We start from the raw sequence: 14,737 nt of genomic DNA, 5'->3' as shown, positions 1-14,737 counted from the left end.
CCTTGCTCAGGCGGCGCTTATCATTGTGGTAACTATGGGGGAGGCTGTGGGCGCTGGAAACCCCGTTCGCCACGTCGGGCTCCTGGGCGTACTGCATGTGCAGGAAAGCGGTCCCCGCCGCCTCCCCGCGGCCCTGGACCCGTTCTGTGGCCAAGTTGTCCGTATTCTGCCGGGAGGCGACGTTATTGCTGAAATGGCTGCCGTAGAATTTGCCGTTGGAGCTGCCCTCTACGCACTCACTGAAGTCTGGGGGTGGCGTGCAATGCGGGACCGCCCCGGGCCGCGGAGGAGGCGGGCTGGCCTCCAGCGCGCCAGGGCAAGCCTGGGTGAAGTGGCGCTTGGCTTTCTTCCAGCCCAGGTGGTAGAGTTCAGCCAGACTAAGGCAGAGGGACAGACCGCCCACGGCCAGCATGAATATGATGAAGACATTCTTCTCGGTGGGCCGAGACACATAGCAGTTGACAGGGTGAGGGCAGGGTTTGCGGCGGCAGATGTGCAGGGTTTCCAGGAAGATTCCGTAGAGGAGATACTGGCCCACGATGAACGCCACCTCCATGGCGGTGCGGATGAGAATACTGCAGACGTAGGTGTTGAGCAGCGAGCCCTGAAGGATGATCCTGCCACGCAGCTCTTCCTTGCAGGCCAGCTCAGCCTTCTCTGCCTGGTACTCATAGGTGTCTGTGCCCTTGGACCCCTTGGCCCTCTCCGCCTCCCTCAGCTTGCGCTTCTCCTCCATGCGCACGGTGTGCATGGCGTGGCCCATGTACACCAGCGATGGCGTGGACACGAAGATGATCTGTAGCACCCAGTAGCGGATGTGGGAGATGGGGAAGGCCTGGTCGTAGCAGACATTTTCGCAGCCAGGCTGCAGTGTGTCACACTGAAAGTCGGCTTTCTCGTCCCCCCAGGAGGACTCGGCCGCCGTGCCCAGCACCAGCATGCGGAAGATGAAGAGGACAGTGAGCCAGACCTTGCCAATCACTGTGGAATGTTTGTGCACCTCTTCCAGGAACTCCCCGAGGAAGCTCCAGTCCCCCATCTCTCCTCAGGCTGCAAGGAAGAGCGCCGCCGCCTCTGCAGACAAGAGAGAGAGAGAGGAGAGATCTGCTGAGAGCCTGGGTACGTTCATAGCGTGCCTGGATGAGTCATTGCCACTCAAACTCAAAATCATGACTTACTTATCATTAAAATTGCTTATATTTCAATAATTAAAATCACCTGAGTCCCATTCCCATGCCTCGTTGTAGAATGAAGGTGATGGTGAATTTCCAAAGGTTACAGCTAATGGTGGGCAAGCTGAAAAGACTTCAAATTGGAAAGGCTTCAAGTGTGGGCCTAGTGATAGATGTCCTATTTATCATTTGAGGACCAGTTCAGTTAGCTGAGTTCACAGAGACTTCTTTTTTTTTCTTTTCCTTTTTGGAGGAGGGAAGGCAGAGCAATTGGAGTTAAGTGACTTGCCCAAGGTCACACAGCTAGTACGTGTGAAGTGTCTGAGGCCAGATTTGAACTCAGGTCCTCTTGACTCTAGGGCCGGTGCTCCATTCACTACCCACCTAGCTGCCCCAAGACTTGTTTCTAGAAGTTTAGATATGAGTTGTTGACATTTTTGAGTCTGCAAGAGCTCTCCAAACCATTTATGAAGGTATAGACCCACCAAAATTTGCATCACTTTGGAGGGTGTACTCTCACCAGTGAAATCATGGATCCTTGAAAGAAAATTATAAAGGCAACAAGAGGTGGGGCAACCAGACAGGTCTTGCTGGCAGGGAATACCTCAGATGATTGGACAGTTTGGGTGGATGATGGATCCAGATTCTAGGAAGATGAGCAGTAATATTTATATAACGCTTTAAGGTTTTCAAGTGATATATGTACATACATGTATTCATGCATACATGTGTATGTGTGTGCATATATTTATTGTGTGTATGAATTTACCCCATAGGGTTGTTGTGAAGGGTCAAAAGAGATATCTCTTTATATATATGCATATATATACACACATATGTACATGTAAGCATATATAATACATATGTGTATGTTCATATAGATATATATCAAGTGAGAGATATATGTTTTGGCCCCTCACAACAATCCTGTGAGGTAAATAAGTGCTATTATTATTCCTATTTTGTAAATGGGGAAACTGAGACTCTCGGTATTGAAGTAACTTGCCCATGGTCACACAGCTAGAAAGTATCTGAGGCAGGATTTGAACTAAGGTCTTTTTGGCTCCCCATATCCAAAACTTTACCAACTACATCACTTCATTGCCCCCAAAGCATCAAGAGTTTTGGATGCTGTGTGTAAGAGAAGGGAAGGAACAATGACAGATGTGCCCCAGGTGTTGCAGGGATAGGCAGCTGTCCTCTCCATGGAGGTATAAGGGAATGTTGGAACATGGCCTCAGGAATGGTGCTGGTTGATTTGGTGGTTGAGAGAGTAGCCTGGGAGTGGTCACTGAGGAAATTTTAAAAATGTGGTTTTCCCATCAAAAGTGCACCCCGGTTTTATGTTGGAAAATAGACTAACGTGGAAGAGTAGAGGGTATGGGGAATGAGGTCTGAGTGGGGTTAGTCAGTCAGTCAACAAACACTTATTAAGCATTTGCTACATGTCAGGTCCTGTGCTGTGAGTGCAGGTGGTTTCTATGTTTGGAACTGACAGAAGAGTGATTGATTTAGTGAGTAGTAAAGCAAGCCCTGAAAATGGAAACCTAGTTACACATTGGACCTGTGTGTATGGATAGGGATAGGGTTGTGGTTTGGAACCTAGCTGCTCTCCCCACTCACTCCTCCATTCCCTCACCCTCCAGCACATCCACATGCAACACATACCAGCCCAGAGCAGAGCTGGTTGAGATGATCAGATTCTGTCACATACCATAGAATCTGTATGGGGAATTTCAGAACTCTGTAGAATTTGTTTCTACAAATGTTAAGTGCTTGCTGTATACAGAACACTGTGCTAGGCACTGAATTACACAAAACTCACCCACATACGACCTGGCAGGTTAGGTGGAAGGTATATGGCACACTTCCCAACACAAAGCTCAGTCTGAATGAGGCAATGAACACATTCCAGGGCTGCCAAGTCAGTTGAGAGAGCTGTAGGTCTCTGCCTGTTGGCTCTTCCTGAAGGTTTACTCACAGCAAGCCAGGATTGACTGGGAAGGATGTGGGGGAGTGCCTGAAAGCTGCCTCTTCCTCTGGATTTGAATTTGTGCTGTTGCACCCCTCAGGGATCCGCAAGCCCTATCTGCTCATTTTGACAAATGGGGAAACAGATGCTCTGAGTACAGTGTCTTGCCCAAGGCATCCTCACACAAAGATAAGAGCTGAAAAACTAAGCTTCCATCCGCTGAGGGCACAGATGCTAAGCTGCTTTTTCAAAATTGTCTGAACCCACACCTGTTGAGTGCACCCCAATAATGCTCCGATGGCCCAACTTCTCCAGAACCAGAGTGGCTGGTTTCACCCGGCATCAGCACCAATGGATTTGTGGCATTGATGCATGTGTGTGTACATATGTACACATACACACATGTATGTATATGTGTGTGCAGATATAAATGCATACATACACATACACATGCAATATGTATGTATATTTATGTGCCAGCAATTATTACCCAGAGCTATAAATTCCAACAGCTTTCCTCTAGGTTCTGGCTTTGAAGTCTCTACACTTGGCCACTCACTGCCCACATGGGAGAGCTTCTATGCTGATCAAAAGGGTCCATCTTCCCCAGTTCCTGGGTTTCATTTATCTGGACTTATCAGTACGATCTTACACAACAAATCAATGGCTGATCTGGGATTGGAATCTAGCTCTCCAGGTCCTCTAGCCCTACCAGCCCAGTGATACTTCCACCAGGTCACATCCAAGAGTAGAGAATGATTATTTCCAATTTTTCCTACATTTTTCTTTCTTTGTCTACAGCTGCTTGCCCGCTGTCTCCCCCATTAGATCTGAGCTCCTTTGGCACTGTTACTTTTTCTCTGTATCCCCAGCACTTAACCCAGTGCCTGGCACATAGCTGCTGTTCAGTTGTTTCCGACTCTCTGTGACCCCCTTTGGGGTTTTCTTGGCAAAAAAATACTGGAGTCGTTTGCCATTTCCTTCTCCATCTCATTTTACAGGTGAGGAAACTGAGGCAAACTGGGTTAAGTGACTTGTCTAGGGTCACATAGCTAATAAGCATCTGAAGCCAGATTTAAACTCAGGAAAATGAGTCTTCCTAACTCCAGATCTGACTCTCTATGCTCCTGGCACATAGTACAACTTTGTAAGCGGTTATTGACTGATTGTTCTCTCTCTCTCTCACATACTAAGCAAGTTGAGTTAATTCCTCCTCCTATTTTCCAAGTCATCTCACATCTATTCCAACATCATGAAGGCAAGACAGCATAATGAGGGACTCGTGGTTTAACACTTACTTGTCTTTACAAGTGCTGACCTTGACTTCCCCATTATTTAAATGACCACATAAAGTGGTTTCACCACCCCACCCTTGTTGTTGCAGACAATCTATCGCTCCCCTTCCCCCTTAAACTGGAGACATCACTGGACATTGCAGGTCCAGGAGCATAATGTCTGTGCATAGTCTGAAGAGATAGAAAACTAGCATCAGGAAGCCTGGATTCATTTCTTGGCTCTGCTATTAACATGTTCATGCCTTGGGAATGCCTCCCTCCACAGAGTCTTCTTCAGTTTCCCCAGGTAAAGATAGAGCCAATAATATTGGGTCATCCCTCCAATACTTACATGCACTTCTAATTCTCAAAGTGCTTTGAAATTCTTTCGGAATTCCTTTGAGGCAGCACATTATTAACATAGGAGCTCCTCACTTTAAGTTAACCAAATATCTGCCCATGAAGGCCCATGTATAAAAGATAAAGAAAGGGGTGCTTTGCTTAGTAAAATTCTGCTGCACAAATCTGAAACCACTTTTATCATTGCAGATGTTTTCATTCCTCTGGTCCCAGGGGATCCTTACAACTCTGAGTCAGAGTAGAGGTTATGCCAACTCACAAATCCACGAAGGCCGCAGAACCACGGATTTGTCCAGGACTTCCACAACTAGTTTGTGGCACAATTTGTTCGGTGTCCCCCCTCCCCCCACACCATTTGAATCCTTATGCAGTGTTCATGCCACTAATTCATGGCTGCCTCCCTCCTACCCATCCCAACCTGCACCCCTTTCCAGGCAGAGTCTGCTTTAGAAGAGTTCCTAACAGGATTCCTCAAACCATCTAGCTCCACGATTGTTTTTTGTTTATTTGGTTTTTGGAAGAAAGGAAGGCAAAAAGCAATTATTAAGTACCTATTATATATCAGTCATTGTGCTAAGTATTTGACAAATATCTTGCTTGATCTATACAGCAACCTTAGAAAGTAGGTCCTAGGTAGTACAGTGCTACCCACTGGGCCTGGAGTCAGCTCTGAACCTAGAGTCAGGAAGAGGTGATTTCAAATCGAGCTGGAGGCACTTCTAACTGTGTGACCCTGGGCAAGTCAATTACCCTCTGCCTGTTTTCTTATCTGTAAAATGGGTCTAATAAATAGCACTTACTTCCTGGGATTGTTGTGAGGATAAAATGAGATAGTATTTGTAAAACACTTAGCAGGCACCATATAAGTATTAGATATTATCATTATTTTACAATTGAGAAAACTGAAGCAACAGATGTTACAGGATTGGATTTGAACTCAGATATTCCTGACTCTAGGCCCAGCACTCTATCCACTGCGCCACCTAGAGGCCTGATAAGGAAGCAGAAAGTAACTTGGATCTTTAGTTATGTAGGGAATTCTTGCTGCGGAAATTTTTCCCTCTAATGCAAAACAATAGCTCCTTATAAATTAGTCTTAGAGAATTGCCTAGGGGACTAAGTAACTTGTTAATGTTTACGAGGACAGATTGGTCAGGGAGAGGACTTGAACTCAGATCTTCTGGATACCACAGTCTACTTCCTGCACACTCTGCCCTATAGGTGTACTACAGAATAGAATTCATGCCCTTCTAGGAGCTTATTGTTTAAAGAAAAGCAAAGTGAGACTGGCTCCATTTGCCAGGTAGGTAGACTGATGACCAGAAAAATGAATTGATTTCTCATGACTCATACATTCAGTTAGTAGGAGAACTCAGGGGGAAAACGTAGGATGCACTAGATTCAAAACTGCAAAGGAATCACTCCAGACACCACTTTGTCAGATGCTCATGGATTGAGAGCCAGAAGGAACCTTCTGGGTCTTCTGTTCTTGACCTCTCCCTTTTTACTCCTCATGAGTAAACTGAGGCCTAGAAATATGAAATGGCTTATCCAGTGTCAGAAAAACAGAAGGAAAAAGCAGAGCCAGGATTCTATCCCTAATTTTGACTCTCAATCCCATTTTCTTTCCCCTCTACCCTCTATCCTACATCCTTTCTTCTGCTTGCTGAGCAAAGCTGTCATTAGGGGGAATTTCAAAGCCATTATACTCTACTGGGGACAAAGAGAGGGTGGCTTCCCATCAGACCCCAGCGGTCCACAGAGAGTTCAGAAAAAATCGCTTCCAAAGCTGATTGACTTAACTGCTTTCTGTTCAATGGGAGGCAGTCCATTATTTTTAAAGCATTTGAGCTGAAAGAAGCTTTTTGCAGGTATAAGAATCATTCTGCTCAAAGCAGCAGTCTATGCCTACTGCTTTTTTTCAACCTGTTATAATTGTCTATAAATATCATTATCGTCTCTACCTCGGAAGCAGCCTTTTCCCCATCACATCCAGGTAAAGTGGCCATCAGATTCTGCCACTGGTCTCAGCACCAGCTACTGGATGGGCTGGTAGCTCCACTTCATCAATTTTTCATCAATCGTGACGGTCTATTGTTCATCAACAGCAGGGAGATGACTGTGGCAGGAAGTGGAGTGTGAAGAACTCCAGCATTTGAAAAATAAAATCATAGGGCTTAATCATATCATAATAACTTGGAGTCCTAGAGACTGAACTGGTCTTTCTGCTTCACATCTCTACCCTCTCCAGCTGCCAAAATGATTTTCCTGAAGTCTGATCATGTCGCTCCCCTACTCAATAAACTTCTCTGGCTCCCTATTACCTCTTATATTAAATATCTATTTGGTACCTAAAGTCATTCATGATCTCACGCCAACCTACCTACCTTTCTTTACTTGTTACACATTATTCCCTTTTACAAACACTATGGTCCAACACAACTGGTTCAGTTCTTCTTCTGGGCTTGTGACTTTCCACGGGCTCTTTCCCTCCAATGTATTCTCTCCTTACCTCTGCCATTTAGAACCCTGAATATCCTTCAAACTCAAATGAAACCTTTCCCGATTCCTTGAGTTTCTAGTGCATACATCCCAACAATGACTGCATTAAAAAAAAAATCTATCCCTAATGGGGTGGAGATGGAGGGAAGAGAGACTGACAAATGAGGTTCCAGTCCTGGGAGGCTTCACAGAAGGATGATGCTTGCTGTCACCCATTTGCAGAGCACTTTACAACAACCCTGGGAGATAGGTGCTATTATTATCCCCAATTTATAGATAAGGAAACTGAGGCAGAGAGAGGTTAAATGACCTGCTCAATCACACAGCTGCTAAGTGTTTGAAGCTGGATTTGAATTCAGATCTTTTTGACTCAGGTCCACTGCTCTATACTATTGTGACATCTAGGGAATAATAATGACAATAATAGTACATTTATATGGCACTTACTGTAAACCAGCTACTGTGCTAAGTATTACCTCATCTGATCCTCACAACAGCCCTGGGAAGAAGGTACTACTATTGTCCCCATTTTATAGATGAGAAAACAGAGGCAAGCAGGGGTTAAGTGACTTGCCCAGGGTCACACAGCTAGTAAGTGTCTGAGGAAGGATTTGAAATCAGGTCTTTCTGTCTGCAGATCCACTGTGACACCCAAGTCCCTCTTTATTAAAACAACAATAATGACAACCTTGGCTTCTTACCTGGGGGTCTTGGGCCAAGACCTAAGACATAAATGTGGGGTATTTAAAAGGATATTGTGAGCCAGGATAGAACCAGGCTCCAATTCTGTCTCATACTCCCTCGCTGTGTGACAATGGGCAAACCACTTAACCCCTCTCAATCTGGGATTCCTAAATTGTGCAGTAGGGATAATAAGACCTTTGGTCTTCATACAGCCCTCACTGGGCTGCCGCTGAACATTCAAAGGGCTCATGGGAAACGTCAAGCGGTAGCCAGACGTCAGCCGGCTGTCATTAGCGGGATCCTGCCTGGCGGGCTGGGCTCCCCTGCTGAGCGATGAGCGCCAGCCAGGTACCTCGAGAACTGCTCCAATTCTTCCACGTTGAGCTCACCCCAGACGCTCCTGTGGACTTTTTTGCTCTCAGACAGTCAGTGGTCAACTAATGAATGTCCCCAACCCCGCAGCGGATAATGGCTTAAAATATGATGTCCCCTGGGGTTATTTGCATTTTAATAGAGAATTCTTGAATAATAACAATAATGCTAATAGCTCAGCACTTTTTAAAATGATTTCCTGAGAACAGATGAGGAAGATTAGCGGTGCAAATATTATTTTCCTCATTTCACCTCCAGTCATCAGCACTTTCCCACCTGGTAGGCATCTCTGCCTGGATATGCCATAGGCATCTCAAACTTACCAAGTCCAAAATGGTGCTTCTTCTACATGCCTCTGAAACCATTTTTCATCTAAGCTTTCCTATTTCTCTTGAGGATACCACCATCCAATTCATCCACATTCTCAACCTTGGGATGGTCACTGGATTTTCCCTCTCTCTGGACCAAGGAGCACAAATTTGGAACCAGGAGGGCCTTTAGAGGTCACAGAATCCCACTATCTCTTTTGACATATGAGAATCCTGAGATCCAGAAATGTTAAGTGATTCACCCAAGGTCATGCAGCTGGGAAAGGATCTGAGATGAGATTCAAACCCAAGTTTTCAAAAGTCTTGTGAATTCTACCTCCACACCATCCCTCACAGCCCTGGAGAAGGAGCCTTTTATGATTTACAGAGTGCTTTCCCCAAAACAATCTCGTAAAATAATCCAAGTATTGTAATCTCCATTGTATGTGTGAGGAAACTAAGACTAAGAGATTATGACTAGGTGGTAGATTACATAACTCTGTGGTAGGATTGAGATTTGAGTCCAGAGCCCAAGTAAGTAGGTGGCACAGTGAATAGAGGACCTGGAGTCAGGAAGACTCATCTTCCTGAATTCAAATCCAACCTCATACACTTCCTAACTGTGTGACCTTGGGCAAGTCACTTAACCCTTTTTTGCCTTAGTTTCCTCAACTGTAAAATGAACTGGAGAAGGAAATAGCAAACCACTCCTGTACCTTTGCCAAGAAAACTTGGGCATGACTGAAAGACTCCTGATTTTTCTACTATATCCTGGAGTTATACAGCCTTAGTGGCAGAATTTCAGGCACTGTGATAGGGTGGAGAGACAACTGGGAAAGGTATCTCACCCATAGCACTGTCCGTGGGCATTGTGAGGCTATTCACACCAATGACTGCCTGGGCCTCCTTGTCACTCATAGCTGTGGGGTACAAATCCAAGCCAGCAAGTCAGTCCCTGACCTCTCAAGGAACTTACATTCTAATGGAAGAAATAGTGTATAAAGGGGAGCTAGGAGGGGATTTAGGGAAGAGAAAGGATAATGGGGAAATCACAAAGAAATCTGCAGAAAATCCAGGCTTGAGTGGGGTGAAGCATAGCTGGGCCCTTTCCTAAAATAGTGGTCCTTGGGGAGGGAATCATCAATGAGGAGAGGAAAGTCCCAGGGAAAAAATGAAGAAAGAAGAGGTTGGGGCCTTTCCTAAAATAGTGAGGAAGGGAGGATTCCTTGGAATATTTCAGTATCACTGGGCCCCCTAATCTGAATTTCCTTTGCAGTTCCTAATCCAGGCCTACCTTGAGCTACCTGGGGCCAGGGTTAATAGCAGTTCCACTTGGTGCTCTGACACATTTTTAGCTGTACTTGAGGGCTATGGTTGGGAGGGAAGGGTCATGAAATTTCTCCCCACCAGATGTTGGAGGGCTTAGCCTGCTGCAAAGAGTAGAGATAAGAGCCCCCAAGATGAACTAAAAGAAAATGCTCCCCTCTAGCTAGAAGCCCTACTGTGTCAGCAGGTTGCTGGCTTCCCAGTCCCCTCTGAGAAAGTGGGGATGAGGAAGACCAGCTCCAGGAGCCCAGCAAAAGCCAAGGGGCTGTTAATCTTGATGGGGCTGGCTCTCCTGCAGCTAGAGGAACAAAGGCTGTGTCTGCAGGCCTTGTGGCCTGGAAGTGGCAGGGCCTGGAAGAATTCCCAGAGAAAAAAATCTCCTGGCAAGTTCGTCAGCTAAAAGACAGAGCTTCCTGGGGAGGATGGGAAGCAACATTTAGGAGAATCACAGGAGATGAGAAAGCTATGCTTGGAGGGAGTCTGCTGTTGACAGCTTTCACCCTGCACCTGAAAAAACCCGGAAGGGATCAGCCCAAATGATGCTCTTCTGGGAAAGATGGAGTGGGTGATAAGCAGACATCCCCATAAATAGTCATCAAAGAAGTGGATGAACACATGTCAGAGGCCTGGGTTCAAGTCCTGTCCCTGACACATACTTCCTCTATGCCTCTGGGTAAATGACTTATCCTCTCCATGGCATCCTCTAGACCTGACTCAAGGGTCAGCAGAGTAAGTGAAGCCCACTGCAGGGCAACTAGGTGGTGCAATGTATAGAGTGACAGACCTGGAGTCAGGAACACATCTTCCTGAGCTGAAATCTGGCCTCAGACCCTTAACAGCTGTGTGACCCTGGGCAAGTCACTTAATTCTTTGCCTCAGTTTTCTCATCTGTAAAATGAGCTGGAAAAGGACATGGCAAACCACTCCAGTATCTTTGCTGTGAAAAACCCAGATGGGTCATGAAGATTCAGACACAACTGGACAATGCCTACATGGTGAAATTTAAGAGCAATGGACCTGGGTTTGAGTTCAAATTCACTTGCTAAGTGTGTGACTTTTTAAAAGTAGCTTTAGCTTTCTGAGCCAAGATTATCCATAAAATGGGCAATAATAATCTCTTCAAGCCTCCTCTCCCTCTCTTCCACCCACCATTGTTGTGAAGATCAAATTAAATAAGGCATAGAGTGAAAGAATGCTAGGTTTGAGGAAAACCTGGCTTTGAATACTGGCTTTGCTATTCATTGCCCATGTGACATTGGGCAAGAATCTTCACCTGTCTGTGTTCTTTTTTGTAAAATAAGGGGGTTGTATTAGATGAACTCTTAGGGTCCTTGTAGGTCTATTATCTTACTATGTATGCAAAGTGTTTTGTTACTATAGTATACTACGGTAGATAAATTTAGCCTGTTATTAATTTTATTATCATTATTAGAAGAGTACAGGAAGGCTTCTATGCATTCATTACTTGAAATTGAAATTTTATTATTAGAGCTTTATTACTTGGGTTTACTTCAATACCCTTGAGTGGTTTAATAGAAAGCTCACTGGACTGAGAGTCAGGAGACCACCTGTTTTGTCTCAGTTGGGTCCCTAACTAGCTGTGTGGTGTTGCACAAGTCACTTGACACCCCTGGGCCACTGGTTTCTCAACTCTCAAGTAAGAAGGGGTAAGACCAGAATCCCCATAGGTCCTTTCCAGGGTTAATAGTGGATCATTCTATGTATTCTTTTGCCTGGACCTTCAATTTCATTGATAAAAGAAAGTTCTCACTGGGAACTTAGTTGTCAAGGACCAGGGTCACAGTTAATATGTGTCAGAGACTAGACTCGAACCCAAGTTTTATCCACTCTAAAGTGAGCTTTCTGTTGACTAAGCCACAGATCCAGAACAAAATGATTTCTTTCAAAATGCTACTTCCCCTATGGGGTGGTCACTCAGTATACTGTTTTCAGTTATTAACCTCAAGGATAGTGGAATGAACATTGAACTTGGAATCCAAAGACCAGAGTTCAAGTAAAAGCACTTCCATATATGTACCCCCTAATCCTGACCTAACCTCTCTCCGAGCTTCAGTTTCTTTGTCCACAATATTTTTACTACCTCTTGTAGCACCCTCTCCAAGGCCCCTTCCCCAAAGACACCTACTGATTCTCCCTAAAGGTTGATGGGATTTCTAGTACTGAAAATCACAAGCCCCCACTGGTGTGCTTCCCATTGATTATCAGACTTAATTAACTTTTAGAAAGGGTATTGACTAAGCGAGTATAGCATGGACAATTGTTACGAAAACAGTTCTCTCAAAAATGGGGATGTACTTTCCCCTTTCACATATAAGGTCCCTGGTGAGAATGAACTCATACCTACAGTAAATCATAGTAAGGGACAAGTATAGGACACTTGTGTAACAAAAGGGTCACTTATAGTTCTTGGTCACTTGAAATATTTTTCTCCCATCATCTAGTCCAAAACATTCATTTTACAGCAAAAGAAGGAAGGAAGGAAACATGCATTTATTAAGGACCTACTGTGTGCTAAGTACTATGCTATGTGCTTTATAAATATTATTTCATTTGATCTTTACAACAATCCTAGAGGTAGGTACTATTATTATCATCCCTATTTTACAGTTGAGGAAACTGAGGTAGACAGAGGTAAATCACTTGCCCAGAGTCATACATGTAGTAAAGTATCTGAAGCCAGATTTGAGCTCAGGTCATTCTGGCTTGGGGACAGCTAAATGGAGCTGTGCCTAGAGCTCTGGGCCTGAAGTAAAGAAGACTCATCTTTTTGAGTTCAAATCCAATCTCAGACATTTACTAGCTGTGTGAATCTGGGCAAGTCACTTAACTGTTTGCCTCAGTTCCTCCTCTATAAAATGAGCTGGAGAAAGAAATGGCAAACCACTCCAGTATCTTTGCCAAGAAAACACCACATGGGGTCATGACTGAAAGAATTTCCAGATTCCAGGACCAGTTACCCATGGCGCCACCAATTATCAGGAAACTGATGCTCACAACCTTGCCTTAGAGGGATAGTAAATAACAGAACTGGGATTTGAACTCAGATTCTCTAAATAAATTCTCTTTTCACTGTACCATACAGTGCTTTGGACATAGTAGAGATTTAATAAGTGTTTTCATATCAATCTGAAGGAAAACCTCTACTGCTCTGCCTAAGGGACCTGTCCTTAGCTCTGTTCCAAGGGCTTGCTGGTAAATGTTTAACAACCAGCTCTCCTTAAAAAAAAAAAAAGAAAATGTACAATTGATTTCCAAGTTTAATCAGCATTACTAATGTTTTCCTCACTGCTTTCTTAAAACTAGACAATAAACAAAACAACAAAGCTCTGATTTGCAGGATTTGCCAATTTCCAAGGTGTAAATAAATTGAGCAATGTGTCTAGAGAGCCAGCTCAAGCTGGCTCTAGCACAGCCCTGTGCCTGTTTGGTTTGACACTTTTATAAAATATATGAGTTAAAGCATAGATGGCAGGTTTTTTAAATTAAACAATGGCACAAAGCTGGACAGGATTGTTTACACAATGGATCACAAAGTTCTTGACAAGCTAGAAATTGACCAAATCAAATAAAGAAAAAATAAAGTAAAATTTTAAAGGAAAGAAGGTAAAAAGATCCATACTTTGGTTAAAAAAAAAACAACATCTACATAATAGACATAAAATCAGGAAATGTTCACATGAGAAAGCTCTGAGGGTTTTAAAAGTCAGGAATTTACTGGGTTCTGGGGAGAATTTGACTTCTTGTATAATTGACATTTTAGTGAACTTTTATTGTTAGAAAGAGAGAGGGAGGGAGGGAGGGAATAAGGGAAGGAGAAAGAAAGGAAGGAAGAAAAGAAGGAAGGAAAGAAAGAAGGAAGGAAGGAAAGAAGGAAGGAAGGAAATAAATATCAGTATGTGGCCAAAATAAAACTTCTTTCTAAAACCTCATTAGGTCCTTTATCAGTTATGCCAGGCTGCTTTTCAGGAAGGGTGTGGAGGATTCTTTATTAATTGACTTTTTGACAGTACCCATATACATAGGTAACAACATGATCCTCACAATAAAGTTGAGAAGCAATGTTATCACTCTTTTACAGATTAAAAAAAGCTGAGACTCACAAAAGTTAAATGACTTTTTTTTTAAATTTTCACTGCTTGTAATGCTAGGACTACGACTAAAATCAGTTCTTTCGACACCAAATCCAGGGTTATTTTCACTGTATTATCCTTAGTATGGTACTAGGGATGAAACATAGCACTGGAAACGCAGTTGATTCATTCATTCAACAAATGTTTATTATTTGAGTGCCTCCTAAGTATAAAGCACTTTGGAGGATATGAGGATGAATAAAACTCTTTCCCAGCCTTAGGAAACTCATAGTCTAGTTAAAATAAAGAAGGAAGGAAGGAAGGGAGAAAAGAAGGGAGATAAAAAGGAAGGAAGGAAGGAAGGAAGGAAGGAAGGAAGGAAGGAAGGAAGGAAGGAAGGAAGGAAGGAAGGAAGGAAGACAACAATTTGGTGACTGATTAGTGAATGAGAAATGCAACCAGTCTGTCTCCATAATGTAGAGGGACTCTAGGTTATTAGGCTCTGCTTTTTCCTTTCTAAGAGTAGTTAACTTTCCCTTTCCTTAGCTGGTGAAGGGTCCTTCTCCTTAGCACTCCAAATGTGGAAAATTGTGGAGAGTTCACCAAAAAGGAAAAGTGAGTGAGAAGATAAGGAATTTAAATGGTCTGTCAACTCTTCTACACCCACACATTTTTT

The 14,737-nt window shown here is 43.8% G+C and overlaps 1 protein-coding gene across 2 annotated transcripts in view; it reads right to left on the bottom strand.

Moving 5' to 3' along the window:
- Positions 1–14,737, bottom strand: part of GJA5 (gap junction protein alpha 5) — a 35,329-nt gene that overhangs the window by 3,943 nt on the left and 16,649 nt on the right. Inside the window, exons 2-3 of one of the 2 annotated variants that reach the window (XM_069090176.1) lie at positions 6,743–6,924; positions 1–1,074 (exon numbers count right to left, since the gene is read on the bottom strand). The exon at positions 1–1,074 is cut by the window's left edge and continues 3,943 nt beyond it. In XM_069090176.1, coding sequence (XP_068946277.1) covers positions 1–1,039 — 1,039 coding nt within the window. In that variant the 5' untranslated portion in view covers positions 1,040–1,074; positions 6,743–6,924. The remainder of the gene's footprint in view (positions 1,075–6,742; positions 6,925–14,737) is intronic. The other variant, XM_069090175.1, reaches the window with a different exon arrangement.

Source organism: Petaurus breviceps, unplaced genomic scaffold (assembly GCF_028583685.1).
Source record: "Petaurus breviceps papuanus isolate PSGF00001 unplaced genomic scaffold, PetGlider_PUasm1.0 186, whole genome shotgun sequence".
NCBI classification, from domain to species: Eukaryota; Metazoa; Chordata; class Mammalia; order Diprotodontia; family Petauridae; genus Petaurus; species Petaurus breviceps.
Note: the sequence above shows the minus strand (reverse complement) of the source record. Positions and strands in the feature narration are given on the sequence as shown.